At 36.6% G+C, this 19,847-nt stretch overlaps 1 protein-coding gene across 2 annotated transcripts in view; it reads left to right on the top strand.

Annotated features, from left to right (window-relative positions):
* The window catches only part of XKR4 (XK related 4), a 388,695-nt gene that overhangs the window by 232,789 nt on the left and 136,059 nt on the right, over nucleotides 1-19,847 (top strand). For both annotated transcript variants that reach the window (XR_005654109.1, XM_039868929.1), the window contains exon 2: nucleotides 16,231-16,430. Coding sequence is in view for 1 of the 2 variants with exons in the window: in XM_039868929.1 (XP_039724863.1) it covers nucleotides 16,231-16,430 (200 nt within the window). In the remaining variant the exon portion in view is untranslated. The remainder of the gene's footprint in view (nucleotides 1-16,230; nucleotides 16,431-19,847) is intronic.

The raw sequence follows: 19,847 nt of genomic DNA, 5'->3' as shown, positions 1-19,847 counted from the left end.
TCTGCTCATTTCAGTTTCCTCATCTAGTAAATGGCAACTCCATTTTTCGAGTAGCTAGGGCAAACATCTTGGAATCAACATTCCCTCCTCTTTCTCTAACAACCAGTTCTGACCTGGCAGCAAATCCCATGGCCCTAACTTCCAAATAATATTCAAAAGCTATCTAGTTCTCCACTGCTACTATCCAGGTTCAAACAAATATCACCACTTCCAAAGTTATTGCAATAACCTCCCTGATTTTATACTTGCTTCCCTTCATTCTATTCTCAGCACAGCTGTCAGAGGATCCTCATGAAATGTCAACCAGGTCATGTCCTTCATCTGTTCAAACCCTCAAATCACTTCCTCTCTCCCTCATATAGTCCATACAGGTCCACCAGGCCCTTCATGATCAGACCTCTCCATTTCTTCTCTGATATTATCTCCTCCTACAACCCCTTTGCTCATACCTGTCTACCTGATGCTTCTGGAATTGACTAGGTACACACCTATCTCAGCGTCTTGCACATCATTTCCTTTCTGTATGGAATGATCTTTTTCAGATTTTAAGCAAAGAGGTCTTGCTTCCTCTCCCTCCTTTGGAATTTGACCTAGATTTCATCTACCCAGTGAGTTTCCCTGTCTACATGTCTAAATTGACAAGCACCCTACAATTCTTATCCTCCTTCCTGGCTTATTTTTATCTCGGCACTTAGCATACTTACATATTTTATTTTGAACTTGTTTATCTTGCTGATGGCTTGTCTTTCCCCACTAGAATGTAAGTACATGTTTCATTCCTGCTGCATTCTCAGAGTCAGGAGGAGTACCTATTTTCAAATAAGTGCTCAATAAATACTTGCCGAATGAGTGAATGAGTAAAGAAATTCATCATTTTAGGTGAAGGGAACTTTCTTTTGAAAACACTGGACTTTTTGTTTGTAGGCACTATGCCTAGGGATTAATCTCTATGGTTACCAGCTCGGGAGGTAGTCACAGAAGCTTTGACTGTGGTCTTTTTGAACAGGACTATACATGCTGTTAGACTATTTGGATGGCACGTCAGCCTCCTGCCTTGTTTAGCACATTGTTTTATCACATTCTGTTTGCCAAATCCTTACAGCCAATTGTAGTATGATATTTTTCCCTGGGATATTAAAAACAGTTGAGAATACAAATTGCTGAACAAATATGATAACAAAATAATTATGTTTATAATGATGGAGAAAGGTCTTATCCCTTTCCTGTACTGATCTCCATGAGCCGCTCTGTACTGCGTTACATGTTAGCCACCCCCAGGAGGGAACATTCCAGTCTTAAGACAAGCACTGGCTGTAGCACAGGAAGCTCACGTGCTTTCCTCCTGCTGAGTTGATACACAATCTCCAAAATGCTGGTCCATGGAGACTTTCAGCTCTCCATTTTCAGAAACTGCGTGTACAGAGTGAGACTATGATAAACTCTACACTAAACCAGCCAAGGTAAGCTTGGAGTGGGCCAATGTTTAGAGTTCTCATCTCAGAATCTTGTTACACAGGGCACTATTGATGGTCTCTGGAAAGTGAAGCCTGTCACTTTTCGACACAAAAGGAGGGGGAACTGCTGCTCATGACAAACCTCTACCTCTCCTGTTCATGGGCACTAAAATACTTTAGACTCGATCCATCCAGACCTCCAGTTCTTTGGTTCCCTGTCTTTCCACAATACTATATTACATGTTACCTAATTCTGCCAAGATTCTGGAGAGACACAACTTGAATCTCTTCTCCTAGAATATATAAGTGAATAAATAGATAATAAAATTATAATAAGACAATAATATGAACAATAATAAAGTGTCTTAAAGAGAATTCAAAATGATTGCATTTAGACTGAAAAGTTCTAAGCTTTCAATGATGCTGGTGAACTTAATCCCTGTAATATACAGCTGCTTGTGGACACTTCAGACAGGACTTAGAGCCACCCAGAAACACAGCACACCTTGAACTGTAACAAGGTGTCCGAGGTCCAGCCCCTCCGATTCTCCTTTCTCACCACTCAGCCACTGAACAGATGTGACAGGTCAAATGCCCCAGGCCTATGGATTTTCCAGTTTACTTTTAGAACTATAAATGTCCATAAATCTGATAAAGTCAAGGATTAAAAAGTTTCAAGGTAACATCTTGTCTTTTAAAAAGAATAAAACACTACACTCACACACACACCCAGAACTTTCCTCATTTGTCATAAAATCAACAGGACTGAGGATGGTTATGATTCTATCACAATCACAATTTCCTGAATAATAAAAACAAATATTTTATTAGCCGGTTTTTTTTAAATATGATTAATAATTTCTGCCTATAGTCTCTTAATTATTTGAAGGCTTGAATTTATGTTATACCATGTCAATATTATATCAAATAGGAGTCACTGCTGTATTTGCTTCAAGCCACTCTCCTCCATTTTAATACATATTTTACTATTAAAATATTAGTATATCAAGTCTCTGAAAAAAAGAATACTTTGGGAAGATATGCTTTCTTTCTCTCTCTGCAGGCTAAGTACCAGTTACTATAAGGTATTAAAAGTGATTAAAGAATTTTCCTTTCAAGTTCAATAATTTTCTTACCTATTTCAGCTGAACTTAACAAGTTGTCCAAGAGACCTTGGCCATGTTGCTCATTCCAGGGGAAATTATTTAGCGGAGAAAAAAAAAAAAAAACCTATTCCCTACTCTTGGGGAAATACATGAAGAGTAACTATTTATTTAATAAATATGTTTATGTGAGGTATGTATAAAAATTAAATAAAGCAAGGCATATTCCATAGATAAATTTTATTTTAGCAGAAGAATAAAAATCAATAAAAAGAGGCTTTTTCTCAAATATAAGATGCCATCTCAGTATGATTTTACTTTAGATAAGCTTAGCATGCTATATATCATGATTTGTAGGTACTAGAGTACTATTCTTCTCTGAGGACTCAAGTTAATTCTAGTTACCTGAGCAGGAGATAAAGGTGACAGAAATCCAGCTCTTGGGTCAAATATATGCAGAGACAACCAAAGCTTCATTAGTTTGAGAGGCAGTGTTGCCCTTAGGGGAAAGAAAAAAGTGTGGTAAATGAGGAAAAGGTGTTCAGGGTCTTGTCCCATGCAAGAATTTCTTGAAAGATCTTAAACACATTCTTCTATCTCTCTTTTTTATTGCAAATATCTATAACCCATATATGAGAGGGACACTGCAAACACCCCCATTGGTCGGGAGTGTTTGGACTTCTGGTAAGAGGTGGAGCACCCAGGGCACTGTGAGAGTGGGAAGTGGGGCAGTATGAGGAAGTGGCTCCACAGTGCAGGGTGACAACTCACTCTGGCCCTCTCAGAGTGAGGGGCATTCCAGACTGTCCTCAAAGCTGTGACCCTTAATGCTAGTGTCAAATGAATGTCACTCAATTCATTTGCTCCCCCTTAACATATATTTTTCCCTCTTTGGATGATAAATGAGAAATAGAATCTAGTTTTAAAACAATTGTCTCTAGAAATATTTTCCATCATAAAATATAGGCCAGAATTCTCAGTTGTATTTACTGTTATTCAGCATAAATGAAGACCAGAAGCCCAATGTTAAAATAAGGTATTGTTGCTAATATATCCAATCAAGAACTTAAGATGACAAACCATACAATTATGTTACTTGTCAGTGCCAACTGTTGAGATACACACACACACACACACACACACACACACACACACACGTGTGTGCGTGTGTATACATGTATAAAGAGACAGACAGACAGAGAAAGACAAAGAGAGACAGAGAGAGAGAATGGTATATAGGGTAAAGCTTTGTTTATAGCCAGGCAACAGAAGGAAATATCACTTGCTGAAATTACTGTTTATTAATATTGTTTTTTTAAAGCTTTTCAACACAAATTTAACTCTGCATTTTTCAGGTATTAAAAATAACAGCTGTTAACAGCTAAACTGTTTAATACGCTATAAAATAAAGAAAACTTAATGATATATATGCATAATATCCTCAACTGTTAATGATTTCTGGAGTCAGCTACTGTTATTAGATAACATTTGATCAAATATCATTTAAAGACTGAGGTATTTATTATAAATATGTACTATCTTAAACAAGAGTTATACACATCTCAATTTCCCACAAATAATGTAAAGATTATCTCAGTCACATTAAATTTTAGATTAGACACATACTAACTATATAATGTTGGACATACCAAATATTTGGAATTTTCCTCCCAAGTTGATTGCTTTAGTCGTGTTATGTTTAAATCTGAAGTTGGTAACGTGGGAAGCTGTGACTTTAGTCCAGGTTGCTCTTTGTACCTGGAAAATATTAATGAAAAGGAATTGAGAACTTAAATGCAGTTTAAATATTCAGAAAAATCATTGGACTTGATTTTGTGTGTATGTGTGAGTAAGGATGGGTTATATGTAGGTGTCTATATGTACAGCATGGTGGAAAGTTATGTAAGTGTGTTCGTATGTACATCTTCAATAATGCTGAGGAAATTACAAAATTAAGACATTATTGGATTGAGATTATGTTGACTAAGTTGGTACAGAATTCCTGGTGACATTTTGTGATGTAAAGAAAACTTTATCTTCCATTAGCATGCCTCCCAAGGCAATAAATAATAAGAATGATCCTAACAGAAAATGAATCAGTCATACAGTAAGAATGGCAAATGTCTTCGAAATGTGTTTACCTCAGAGGAGAGGGTGGAACACATTGACATTTTAGAGCGGGCTTTTCAAAAATGTGTCCAATGAACACTAATAAAAGCTGTGTGTTTAAGCCACTGCTCTCTCATGCTCAGGCCAACTCCATGCTTGATGATGATGCTTCGAAACTTTTTTCCTTCTTAAATTATACTCTTTAGTAATTGTGCTAAATTTTTAACTGTAAATATGGCTTTCTATGAATCCTCCCTGACATCTGTCTGTATAAATATCTAAAAGGAACTGATATTTTTCATTACTATGAACTTCCTTGGTCATCTATGCCCTTTTCAGAGATGTTTGTCTTTCGTCATCACAGCAAAGTAGAATCCTTAGAAGAAAAGCGTTAGTGAGCCTCCACTTCCAACCTTCACTACTGACTGGGACCCTCATCTGATTCCTTTGATATTCAGAAGTCTAGAAATTGCCTTGTTCCTCAGTAAAGTGGTGATCTTCTTCATCTGCCCCTCTAGAAGATCAGGCGAAGGCCAAATCCAACATGAGCGAAATACTCCTTAGGATAAAATGCCTAAAGAAAACGAGAAGGACTGAAGACACAAAATCAACTTCAGTTATTAGGAAAAAATCCAGAACATCAATAACCTTTGTGCACAACAATATTCCTATAATGAGCCAGGCATGACTGTGGAACACATTCTCTTATTTAATCCTTATAGCAGCCTGTGAAGGAGGTAGGGTCATCTCTACCTTCAGATAAGAAAACTTGGCTCAGAAGCTAAGTGGCTATAAGCATCAGTAAAGAAAAAATACTTTTAAGTGAGATAAAAATACAGATGCCAAAGAGACAAGACTGCTTAGCCCTTGTCTTCAAGTATACAAAGAGTTATTTTCCAGAAACAGGCCATCAGATGTTTTCCTCTCCCCCAATATCAGAGTAGACATGTGGTTATAATGCAATGTGAAGGATCTGGATTAGGTTAGAAGGGAAGCTCATAACCATGAAATTTTTGTCTCTATACCTAGTAGATTACCACCAAGAACCATTCGAAAGCTAACTTGTGGTGTCACATGGACCAAACTGCCCCCTCTCGTGACAAGCATTCTAAGCTCTCAGACTTCACTGGTGTGGGTTGGACAGAGCACAGTGGAAGCATTTGTCAGATGACTGAGTGAATATGCAAAGGTCCTTAATAGAATGACAAAGAACAGAGGCTGATGTTGCCATCATGTCTGTCCATGACCAAGGGTAGAATTCAGCACCTCTCAGGTTTCTTCTGTCCTTATTATGGGTTCTAGAGATCTCTCATTTCCATTCCTGGTCAAGGAGTCCTCTTTGTATCCTGGGGATCAGTTCCAGACCTGAGACCTCACCTCTAGCGTATTATTGTCGTTCTCTACCAAGGGGATTATATGTAATCCTTTACAGAAGCTATCTCACTTTTAAAATCTCTTCTCTTTTTGAAACTCAAATAAAGCCTAAGGGTGCTCCAAGGCTCTTGTCCTGATAGCCATTAAAACAACAACAACAACAACAACAACAAACTCTATACAAGAGTAAATTTGACAATCTTGCTTTTGTTTCAGGAATGCAATTACTTTTTACTGGAACACAAGCAGTTATTCATGTCCTTCTAAACTTCTATAGAAAAGGAACTCATGGGTTTATTCTTCTATGTTTACTTCTCAATTTCCTATGTACTTTACTAAATAAAAAAACATAATGGAAGGTTAGTCTAGCTTCTTTGAACAATCCAACATCTCTTCTCACTTGTTGGAATTGAATGACAAATATTACCCATTGTCCTTTCCTTTCTGCATTGTTGGTTTGTCTCTAGAACAGATGATATTACTGGTTAGTAGAGAGCTGTTCAGGCTCTTTGTCAACATGAACAAAATTTTCTGTTTTGAGAAGGAAATTATTATGAAACCAGATCTCCCTGAAATCAAACCTCTTGCCATTTGTTCTGTGGATGCACAGTGTGGACTGCTGCCAGCTGTCAAATGTTGAACAAAAGCTGAAGACCTGGAGATTTCTCTTAGGTGACTACTTTACAACTGGAAGGCAGGTGTCAACACAGCCCCCACAAGGGATAGCAATGCCAGAGAAAAAGAATGTGTCATTAAAATACAAATTTGTGTTTTCATCCCCCATCGACCTTGGGCAATTATTTCTCATCACGTTGTGAGACATAAATGGGGAACATGTGCGACACATAGGACATGTTTACAGCCATACTCATTCATTCTCTTCTATTTCAACCTTTTTTCTAACAGCAGATGAAAGAAAGCCAGTTGTAATTGCAAAGCTTCTTTATTCTCACTATTTTCAAAGCACAAACTTGAGAAAGGCCCAGACTCACATTTCTTTATGACTAAGTTGTGGGCATAATACTCCTGATGTCCATCACCGCTGATTTAGAGAAAGTAGAAAAATATCCTGATATCTCATAATATTCATAATGGTGCTAATTTAGTTCAATACCATAAACCATTGTGTGCTTCTAACTGGAAGCAGATTTGATATGTTATAGGCTATTTATTTACCTCATGAAAATAACTAACTAAAAAAATACAATTTAAGATCGCTTCCCTCCCCCCCACCCCCAATTTCAATTCAAAACACATTCGGTGTTCTTGCGTGAACAAAAAATAGTGCTAAATGGTATAGCTCCAATGTGAGCGGGCAAACTCCAGCTTTAGAGGGCCCAGAATGGAAGCTAACATGTAAGCAAATAATCTTAGCACAGTGAGGTACCTGCAGTACTGGAGCCATGTACAAGCTGGGCTCAAGGAATGATTCTTGGTTGGGAGTCAGCAAGGAAGATCTTCTGAGGTGAGATATATCATCAGAGTTTTAAACTACAAATATAAATTTCCTTAATGGAGAAAAGAGAGTAAATCATTCTGAGAAAAGATAACGCGAAAGTGCAAAATATATTTCAGGCCAAGGGAACTGTATATACAAGGGCACTTATTATCAGGACATGGGGCTTTCTCCCCTCTGCATCTTTGTGCTTTTATAGTTCCTTTGGCCTAAAGTTTCTGAAATCATATGTATGTTCCAAATTTTTTAAATTCTAAAATCTTTTGTACATTAACTTACTTTACACGTGCGTGCACGTGTGTGTGTGTGTGAGAGAGAGAGAGAATATATATACACACATGCATTGGGTAACTTTAGAATTTTTAAGTAGTCAGATAAAATTATTCTAAGAATTTTGACTGTGTGACCAACCTTCTTCAAGCAAAAAGGCAGTTCTGATATTTAGCGATTTACAGGCATTAAATGTGCAGGTGGCAGCTCAGGTAGCATCCTTCACCTTCTCTACCGCCATTGCCTTGTGACATAATACAATAGTGGGAAAACAAAATCACCTTTCATTTCTGCTTCAGAATCAGATTTTCAAATTTTATTCATCAAATGAATGAATGAAAGGGAACCCAAAGGAAAATATGCAAACCAATTTTACATATATAAGTTAAAACTGTAGCAAAGCAGCATAGGAATGTTGACCTATGATAAACTTGATCCAAGACAATTACAGCAGAGGAAAGCCTTTGCTCACAGTGAGGGGAAATATAATATAAATCCATATTATTTTTAGATGTAATTAAAATTCCAAATGCGGTGAAGAAGAAATTAAAGCAAATTCAGAGAGTGGCCAGGGTGGTCAGGGACAGAAGTCTCTGGGGACTCTGATATTTGAAAGGTTGTGTAGAAAAGATGGATTAAATTCTTTCTATGTGGGCCTTAGGGAATGAAACAAATGAGAAGTGCCGTGGGAGAACCAATTTCAGAAATTTACTCCCCATCAGAGCTGGCCTGTACTCAAGGACCAGCATTTGAGAACTCATCAATATCCACAAGGAATGAGAGTATCATATGAAAAGAAACAAGAAAATAGGGTGTTAATTAGATCAAAGACTTGTATCACTTTGCTTTCTTTGTATCTTCTTGTCTTCATCTTTCCAGTGGGAACATTTGGCTTCTTTTTTATGGTGTTAGAAAACAAACACAAGTTTGTCAGAATAAAATGTGATGGCCATTCAGAGATAGCACCTTTCACACCCAATCAGAAATAGCACCTTTCACACCCAATAAGAAACAGTACTGGCTTTTAGGGTTAATTACCAAGCTGGTTCTCATTCTCATATTTTTCCAAACACATTTAGAACATTAACATGTAACAATTAATACTATCACTTTGGAGATTATTTATCAGGAAATTTTCTTTAAGCAGTGAGGTAATTTTATTGTTTTATTTGGTTTCCTTTTTGGAAAGGCTAACAAATAGATGGCTGGATGGTTGGGTGAATAGATAGATGATAGATTAGATAGATAGATAGATAGATAGATAGATAGATAGATAGATAGATAGATAGATAGATGAGAGAGAGAGAGAGAGAGTGTGTGTGTGTGTGTGTGTATGTGTGTAAGAGATAGAGAGAGAGAGAAAGGAGAGATGATAGGTAGATGATGTTCAAATACTTTGAGTTCTCTGAGATAAGGTGACCCTCACATATCTTTGAGTCTCAAGATGACTTTAGTCTCAAACAACTGAAGAGAAAATCTAAAGTTTAGGATATCACTGTTACTTTCTATTTTGCTCTTGAAAATATTAAAACAAATTATTTCTAATAACATCTAACACATATTGACTGCTTACTAGGTAACTTACATACATTATCTCATCTTACTTTTAATTATTTCTTTTTTTGTTGTTATTGCTGTTACAGAAAGAAAATCTAAGCCTTAGAAAATATAATTTCCCAGAGTCCTAGAACTAACAGAGCCAAGACTGAAGTTCTATTACAACTCCAAAACTAAAATTTTAGAACTCTATACCTATTTTTTTCCTCAGAAAAAAAAAATCAGAAAAGACAAATACTGTATGTGAAACACTTTAAATAGTCAAATTTGTAGAGAGAGAAATGGAAGGATGGTTGCCAGGGGCTGCACGAGAGGGGAATGGGGAGTGTTGCTTCATGGTACAGGGTTTTCTTTTGCAAGATGAAAAGAGTCCCAGAGATGGATGGTGATGATGGTTGCACAACAAAATGAGTGTACTTAACACTACTGAACTACACACTTACAATGGTTATGATGGTAATTTTTATGATACGTGTAGTTTGCCACAATTAAAGCAACAATCAAATAAAACTCCTCATTCAGGACTTGAAAATAGCTTTTCTTGCCATCCATGGTTCACAGATGTTTGAATTCTGTATGTGCATTATCGGAAGATTTGATTTTGTGCCTTAATATGTGAAACTCTATGAGGCCAGATATTTTATTCCTTGGCAAGAAACCTATCACTAGTATCAGGTTAACTGTGAGCTCCAGGAGCTACAAAAACAAACGTTTCATTGCATCAGAAGCGTTCAAGTTCCTATTGGCCACAAACCTGAGAGAACAGTTTGTAGCTTTTTCGCTTGTGGCTGCAGAGTTGAGGAAATGCATAATCTCTCCACAGGTGAAAACTAGGAATAAAATAGCTCAGGGAGGCATTTGTGAGAGTTCTACTCTTTGTAATGCCATGGAGGTCCTGGATTTAAAACTTCTGTGATAATCACAAGGAAGTAAAGCATTAATTCATTAATTTGTTCAACATGCAAAGGCTATCAGCATTCTTTTCACAATATATCCAAATCTGATGCCTTCTCACCACCAATACTACTGGCAGCTTAAAGCCACCATTGTCTCTCACCCAGATTATTGCAAGTCTTCTAGACAACGTCCCTACTTCTCCCTCGCCCTACTGCCCTCTGTTTTTCATTCAATAACTAATTTTGTTAAAATGCAAGTCAGATTTCTGATTCTTCTGCTCAAAACTCTCCAGTGACTTCTCATTTCCTTTAGAAAACAATACAAAATTGCAAATATCACATGTGCTCAGTATACTCACTAAATGAATAAAATAACATAAGTTAATTGGATGCCTATTAATAATCAGAAACTGAGCTAGACTTGGGGTACAAAGACAAGTGACATTCTTTTCTTGCCAAGAGTTTATACTTTGGGATGTAAAATGAACACATAAATGAATAAACACAAAAATAATGTTATTTTTCCCTGGTCAAAGTCTGAATAAAGATAGTTTGTACACAAATGATGAAATGGCTAATTCTACCTAGAGGAGAAAAGAAGGTGAGAAAAAGGTAATAAGTGAGTCATAAAATAGTGGAAATTCCAGGATGGTCAAGGGTGTGGAGATTGCAAGAGAACCATAGAAACTAAGATATGAGATGTGAATTCATAGCCAAAGAGAAGCAAGTGTTTTAATATGGTGAGGACATAAGACATGGAAACGGTAGAGGTCAAAGGTTAGGCTAGAAAGGGTAAATTAAAGGCTTTAAAGATCTATGTTTACATTGTTTGAGTTTATGCACATCTTCTAGGCATTGGGGAATCACTGAGGTTTTTAGATAAGAGAGATTGGATTCCATTTATGCATCTAGAAGTAATAGGAAAAGCCCATTAGATAGTTCAAAGTTGATTAATAGTAGGAACTAACATTTATTGAATGCCTACTATTAGGTTCCATGCTAAATCCTTTAATTTTATTTTATTCGATTCTTAGATGGACCTACGCAATCAATACTGCTATTCTCCCCCTGTAAAGTAGGAAGTACTAAGGCGGAGAAATGTTAAGCCTAAGGTCATACTCCAGTAGGTTACAGAATCAAAACAGAAACCCAGAGAATTAGACTTTAGAAAAGAGAAGAGGAAAAAAAAATATCAAGGAAATAAAAGTTTCAGAACACAGTCTTTTATGAAATGGAGAGGGATAAGAGCCTAGCCCGCCTCTAGGCCCCTTGCTTAAATGACTGAATGAATGGTGGTATGGATTACCAGTATAGGAGATGGGACAAATTTAGAAGTTAATAAGATGTTTTGAATATGTTTGTTTTCATATACCTGTGGGAAGTCTAGAAAGCATACGGACATATGGTAAGCAGATGGACATACAGGTTTGGATCTCAGGTAAGGGTTGGAGTGGGAGATTCAGATTTGGAAATCACCCAACAGGGGAGGAGAAGTCATAGAGTGAACAAAATCAAACAGCGATAAAAGAATATTATTGGTTGAATTGTGTCCCCTTAAAAGATGTTGAAGTCCTAATGCCCTGAGACTGTGAATGTGACCTTACTTGGAAACAGATTAAGATCTTTGCAGATGACCAAGTTAAGAGGAGATTGTTACTGCTGGGGTGATGTGAAATCCAGTGTCGCCACAGCAGCATGGGGGGTGGGGGGGGCAGGTCCTCAGTTCTTCCCCACCAATGTCATAATGAATTACATGTCAGTGAGATTTAGAAGAAGTAAGATTTATTAAAAGTACATTTTAGAAGGAGACAGGCCACGCTAAGGAAGGCTGCAGCCCTGTGGAACTTGGAAAGTGAAAAGATAAAAGATAAAAGACAGAGTATGCTCCAAGGGAGGAGCAGGTTTTCAGCAGAGAGAGCTGTAACAGCACAGAAGTGGGAAGGTCTGTATTATATTAGGGCTGTGATAGGTGGTTATAAAGGTGTTCCTAGGTGATTGGTATGTGAGGTCATTTTGTTTGACATTTGGCTGTTATATAACTCCTTGCATACTGTGCATGCAATTACCCAGAATTCGGTCTGTTATAACTAGAATCATAAACTTCCGGGCATAGGCATGATATTATAATGATGGTATAATGAGGCTGAGGTTATGATGGTCAGAGTAGGGTAGGGTAGTACTTTCTGCGCAAGCGTTTGTGGCTGGTTAAGCCAGCAGATTTTATGGCCTTTGTACCCTAGGATTTGGGTTAATTTATAACCCTAAAGGCGTTGGTATTCCTGGGAGGTCCTTAATGAAAGTCTTCAAAGGAGACTTCTATGGTTACAGAACTGGGCCTTTGCTCCCATTGCCCATCTACCTAACAAGATCATTACAGTAGGTCCTAATCCAATATGACTATGTGTTCATAAAAAGGAAAAATTTGAACACAAACTGACACACACACCGTGTGAAGATAAAAGCAGAGATTGGGTGGTGCATTCATAATCCAAGGAATACCAAAGATTGACAGCAAACCACCAGAAGCTAGGAGAGAGGCATATAATAGAGTCTCCTTCACAGCCTTTAGAAGGAACCAACGCTGCCAAAACCTTGATCTCAGACATCTAGCTTCCAGAACTGGGAGACCATAAATTTCTGTTGTTTAAGCTACCAGTTTGTGGTGCTTTGCTATCGTACCCCTACGAAACTAAAACAAACATGTAGAGAGGTAACTGCATGGAAGAGTGGGTGATTATTGGTGATGACTGAATAGACACCATCAGTTCAAAAACACATTTGCCAGTTAAAGAAACAAAAAAGGCTGTTCCAAGAAAAAAATGAGTTTGTGAAAAAAGACAGAAGTATAAAAAAGGATACACCAGCAATTTGCACTAAGCTAATCACAAGCTGCAGCTGTGGAGTGATGAGAGAACCCAGTGATCTGTTCATGAAAGTCCCTGTAAACTGCACTATATAGCACACTTCATCATATAGTTGATAGAGAGTAATCAAAGACTCAAAGGAATGATTAAAACTGATTTGTGTTTTAAAATGTACTGTTCTATAAATATAGTGGCAGTGATCTCATAGTTTTTGAATCTACCAAAATTATTCTATTAAAATAGTCAAAGCAAAACTGAAGCATCAGGGACAACACCTGTAACAAAACTCAGAGCCAAAATACTCCCATAATTACCTAGGGACAAATTAGTGACAGCTTATAAGGGTCGTGTGACATTAGCAACCATTCAAGAAGAGGCAGAGGGAAAGCCTTGAGAACAGGAAAATCTCAAAATTCCCAACAGGTACTTACTGGAAAGTGCAGTGGTCCAATCTTAGAGGAGCAAGAATGACTAGAAGTGTATTCTCAATGATCCAATGCAACAGGGAATTCAAGAGCACTGTAACACAATAAGAGCTGATGCTATCGAGTGGTCTCGTTGCTAACAAACTGAAGAGCCTTCCACAAGAATCTACACTGAGGAAAATCTGCTGAGAACAGATTTCAAACTGAGCAGGTCAGGGACAACCACAAGTGATGAAAGAGGAGGTCCAAATTAAAAGGAATGAGAAGGGAAACAGAGGAATCTGATCTCACAGTTAATAAGTGATATTGTTTTTAATCATTTTATTAGAACAACAGAGGAATGAACTCTGGAACTATGACACTGGCAAACCTATCTTAACCCACTTATGCCTCCTAAAAGTACATTAAAACTAAATTAATAATTTTTAAAACTTAACAAGATAGATATCATAATTATTAATAGAGAAAAGAGAATAAGAAAAATAGTGATGTTACTACAGACAATGAAAGCATGCCAGAAAAACATATGTAGATAACATAAAAAACATAAGCAAACATTTCAAAATGAGGTAAAAGAAATTAAGAGAATTAGAAAAGCTGTAAAATAAAAATATAAATTAGAATTAGAAAAATCAGAAAAGAACGAGTAGAACATGTAATATTTAGCAATATGATATAACAATATAGAATTCTAATTTTTTTTAAAAATTAGCTCAGAAATGAAAACTCAACTAGAAGGGTGTGACACTATTCAAACACCATAGTTAGAAGGTGAATAGAAGATTAAAAAGAAGAAAAATTTTTATATCAAAATTAATTTGAGATTAAAGTATTCAGAGAAGCTGATAGAGATGGAAAATAAAGAAGACATGACATATATAAATAGGAGATCCCTATTTATTTTTGTAAAGAGTAAGGAAATCAAAGCAATGGACTAGAAAAAAAATACTAAATACCGTAGTTTGAGAAAACTTGAAATGACATAATGAAGAAGCATACCATATTCCTGAGAAATTGGATGCAGAACAGCCAATATCAAGATAACATTCTAAAGAACTATAGGTCTTTAAAAATAAACAAGATATTCTTTGGATATTCAAGCAAAAAGAGGAAGAATATCAGATTTTTATCAGACATTTTCATGAAGACACTTTATGCTAGTAAGCAATGAAGTAACAGATTTAATATGTTCCAATAAATAAATTGCAGATTTTGAATCTTGCATGGCATGCGCATGGATTTTACAGCCATCCAACCGAACTCTCCAGTGTGAACTTTCCAGCGTGAAGGCTTTTCTGCTCTTGCATGTCTTGCTATATATCCCTACTATCCTCCCTGATGGCATTTGAGAGTTTCTGTATTGGGTAGGTGCAGTTCTTTTACAAATTTTTGAAATGGGCACTGATCGGCATTGGATATTGTGAGACTGCATAACAAAAGGAACTTTATCCTCACCTAAGGCAAGATTAATAACCACATACTAAATATGCAAGAACTCTGAGAATAGTGTCCCCATGCAACTTTTTAAAAGGAGAACAAGTTTCAGACAACTAAACATATTGTACATATATTGATATAAGGGCTGCAGAAGTAATCTAGTCAATAAAATAATAAAGGATGACAGATTCGGAATATCAGTATTTTTCAACCCCTAAAGAATGAGTGAATCTAGGAAATGATCATCAGTGAATGACGACATCATAAAAGAGAACATTAGTGCCTCCTCAGGAAAATACTCAACATCACTTGCTAAAAATGATCAAATGTGAATCTGATCGCAATTTTAACACAAACGACACAATTGAAGAAAACACAAAGAACAAATATATTGACCACACCACATGAGTAAAATCATTAAAATCAAGACAATGAAAAATATGCAAGAAATAGAAAAGAAATGGATGAGGAATTCATGGTGTAAAAAAGACTTAAGATACATATCAAATAATTACCACGTATAGGCCTTGTTTGGATCATATTTTAAACCAACTATAAAAAAATATGATAAAGGAAAATATGAACACTGAGTATTTGATAATATTAATAAACTATCCTTATTTATAAGTGTAATAATGATATCGTACTTGTGTTTGTAAATTATTTTAATAAAATATTTACAGATGAATGATATGAAGCCTCGGATTTGTTTTAAAATAATCTAGTGTCAGGGAATAAGTGAGATAGAAATGAAAAAAGATTGTCAGTGTATTGATAATCTGGGGGAAAGGTATAATGGATTTAATACACTATTTTTTTCTCCTTTTGCATGTATTTGAAATTTCCAATCAGTTTCTTTAAATACATCAGGAAGGTTTACAAACAATACATTCTAGTACTTTATACTTGCATCATGCCCTAGGAGAAACCCATCTCCTGAATACTGCTAAGCACGTAGAAAAACTGACAAGTATGTGCGTAGATTTTCAAAGTAGCAAATCCCTTCTACACCTGAGTCTCCAACACATTTCACCTCAACCCTTTATATTAGAATTCAATGACTGTCTTTAATGAAGACCGAAATTGCGGTGACTTCTCAAAGTGAACATTTAAGAATGGGGAAACTCTTAAACAGTTAACTTTGGGCCTTAAATTATAAACCACTAGGGTAATTGTTTCTTGTGTGCGCTTGCATATGGTAGCTTGCAGAAAAGAAAAACAGCCCTGGTGTTTGAATTACAAATTATCACTCATCTCTTTTTTATTCTCCATGTTTTCTTTCTAGATATTTCCACACAATATACTTAGGTATTCGAAGCCGACAGAGTGGGGAGAATGACAGATGGAGGTTTTATTGGAAAATGGTGTATGAGTATGCAGATGTGAGTATGCTGCATTTGCTAGCCACCTTTCTGGAAAGTGCTCCACAGCTGGTCCTGCAGCTCTGCATTATCGTACAGACTCATAGCTTACAGGCCCTCCAAGGTAAGGGCTTGCAATTTGGTTTCTGAATTTGGGGAAAGACTGACTGGCTACTTTTGTCACATCCAAGGAACTGTTCTAATACCCTTTGCTGACACAGGCCATGGGGTTCTCTGTTACATGTCAGCTATTTGGCACATGAATTTGTGAATGATGCATATTTTCTTCTTTACCACCGCTTGTCAGGACTAATTTATAAAAAGACAATTCTTTTTTGTTTTTAAGCAGCCTTCTGGGTAGGAAAAAGTGTTTATGATTTTATACGTGGTCAATATGAGAATAGAGTCAATTGAGGCTTTCTAGTTGGTATGCTAATTTCCAAAAATTTGAGAAAAAATAGCTATAGCATGTTCTCTCTCTCATACACACACACACACACACACACACACGATTAGTAGGGTAATTTCTACCATTTCCTTTTGACATTAAGAAACAGAGAGAGAGAGAGAAAGAGAGAGAGAGATTAAAAGAAAATAGTAGGGATTATCTTAATATTTAAAAAAAGAAGGTCGCATGAAAACAATTTTAATATTTAACAATATATTGTTTATATACTACTGAGTTTTATAAAACAAATATTATTATCAGATTAATATTTCTGTGTTTGGCTATCTTGTTTGATAATCTCGTCAGTAAGACCATTCCATTTTTAATAGATCTGCCCTGATGTTTCCTTAGGGTCTGCTGCTCAAACCTTTTCTAGAAGCAAGAAGAAGATTAAACAGACCAATGAATAGATAGGTGAATAAATGGGTAGATGGATGATAAACAGGTAGCCATTTTCTAAATAAAGAGTTTCCTGGTAATTTGACAATCCTGTAACTAAACAGATGTCATTAAACAGTCAGTGTATTATAATGTGCTCATTTTGTTTCAATCTCAGCAAAGCCTTGTTGTGACTTCCTCTGTGTGTACACACATTGCTGTTATGTTCTGAGCCATGTTCTAACTTGAGACTTGATCTGGTTGGTCTGGGGAATCCTTATAATGTCTCTATAATTTTTTATTCCAAGGAACACATTAGCTTAGGCTGAGTGCTTTAACTGGATGCTGGGGAGGGAGAAATATTATAAGATTGATGGAGGATGTTCTGGTAGCCAGGGACCCATTTATTTATGAATTCCTGGCCCAACCCTGGCTTCAAGCTAAAATAGCTTTGGTTCAAGAAATTTGAGCAAAGGGTCAAAGAGATCCATGGGGTGTGATTTTCAAATGTTAGAGGAGCAGAGTCAAAGAAAGCCGAAGTGGGGCATTTGAACAGAAACAGAAGAGAAGAGCTTGAAGAAGGCAAGGCATATAAATTAGCTGTGGGCGACTATGTTTAGCGGAAAAGTTACATAGGGAAATACTGGCTTTGATTATCTCACTTTTTTGCTGTGAGACCTTGTGCAAGTCACTTAATCTTTGTCAAATGTAAAGGCCACAAACCAAACTAGATGATCTCCAAATTCCTTGACAGCTCTATTTTGTCCTTATGTCTGCCCAGGAAACTTATAGAGCAGATATATGCATTAGAAAATGGTCTGTAAATGAGCATACAAGTCGAAAGGCAACATCAAACAAAATCTCTGTCAAAGACTCTAATACTCATTTCCAGAACAGTTACACAATGAAAATTCTTTGGAAAAGGAAAATCCCAGCAAAAATGTGGAGAGTTGCAAGCCACCTTCCTCTGGCACGAGATTACTGAGCATCTCTATTAGTTTTCTAAAAGATTTAGAAAACCATAGTAAGGTTTTACCCTAAGGATGATGGAGATAGAGGAGGAAACGTGAGAGAAAGTATAAGAAAATGAGATCACTTTTTCAGTTTGAGAGTTTTAAGTAAAGTTTTATAGGAAAAAAAAAAAAAAGAAGACAAGCTTTAGTCTTTTTTAGATTACTCATCCTAAACATGGGAATTAAAATTTATGTTTCTTAGAGTTGTGGCTGTTCCCTGACACCGGTGTCTCCAAATATCTATGACCCTCACATTTACATCAGGTTTGCTACAGACTTGGGTAGCCAGATCTTATCCTTGGCTAAGGCAAGCCTTGCTGTCAGAACCAGAAAGCCGTAGAGAAAACACATTCTGTGTCACTCCCATTGTGGTCAGACGGGTTGGTATAAAGATCAACTAGGATCAATGCAAGTCATGCAGCACAGATGAGGAGTGAGCCAGCTGGGCTAATCTTATTGCTGCCATTTAATAACAAGGAAGGTGGACAGAAAGTTGTGTTTGAAACCAAAGAGAAGAAATACCTGCCAGTAAACAACAACCACACAACCTCCCAGCAAATGAAAACTGGCTCAAGCAAAGCTTTCTTTCTAAATCCTTTTGCAATTTGAAAAGAAACCCATCTTCAGAAAGGCTTCTAAATTCAACCCTCCTCTTGATAGTTGATCCCACTGACAAAGACATCAGCTTATAAATTAAATTGATGTGAATTACAAGAACAGAGCTTTTCTCCTCTAAGATAAGAAAAATAAATGTGGTAGAACCTAGTCTGACATATATTTTCATATGTGTTTATGACAAAAGATTCTTGGGTTTTATATGTAAAAACACAACTTTCTGTAATGAAAGCAAATAATCAATGGCATGAAACCTGTGAAATATTTGCAAACAGCTCTGAATTTAAATCTTTAAGATATTTTTATTTAGCAAGTAGAGAGTGGTCCTAAGTCTGCAAGTTATTTCCATGTATGACTATGTCTAAAATTATTTAACCATCTTCAACCATCTACTACTCCCTGGAGGACACTTTTTGAAAACTAGTAAGAAAATCAGACAAGAAATAAGACATTTAAAATCTGATGCTTAAAAATTATATTCTCCTTAAAGAAGTTGACATAGCCTTAAAAAACAAACAAACCAAAAACACACCGTTAGCTGTGAAAATCCTTCCCCAGGACCACAGCCCAGCACACCCTGTAACCTTCACAGTGAGTGTGTGAACCATCGCCAGGCTGCATGCAGCAGCCACCTGGCTCAAATGGCTATGTGTGCAGCCCATTCAAGGGAGTCTTAATGGAGAAATGCTTCCTTCTAGAGAGACCATGCAGGTAAAACAAACAAACAAACAAAAATCAAAACTTCGCCTGATAGAGAGTGGGCGTCAATCTACCAATCCAAACATTTTCACTTTTTCCTAACCGCTTTAGTTCATTTCCAATCTCCACCTTTACTTATCGTTATTGGAAAACCTCATTCAACACTCTATAAGTGTATTTGGCTGTCGTGTGCAGAGTGAATTATGAAAAAATACCTTCCCACAGGTCATGTGCCCAGGAAGGCTTTGCTGAGCAGCAAAAACACCTACACCTGTTTCTATTCTGATTTCTTCATCCTGTAAAAACCCCATGCATTGCCCCTTTTGCCAACAATTTACCATGAATACTTTATAAAAGAAATGAAAGAGCTGAAAGAAGTTGCTAATTA

This window comes from Pteropus medius, unplaced genomic scaffold, assembly GCF_902729225.1.
Source record: "Pteropus medius unplaced genomic scaffold, Ma_sr-lr_union100, whole genome shotgun sequence".
Classification (NCBI taxonomy): Eukaryota; Metazoa; Chordata; class Mammalia; order Chiroptera; family Pteropodidae; genus Pteropus; species Pteropus medius.
The sequence above is the reverse complement of the archived record's forward strand: the minus strand, read 5'-3'. Positions and strand labels throughout refer to the sequence as shown.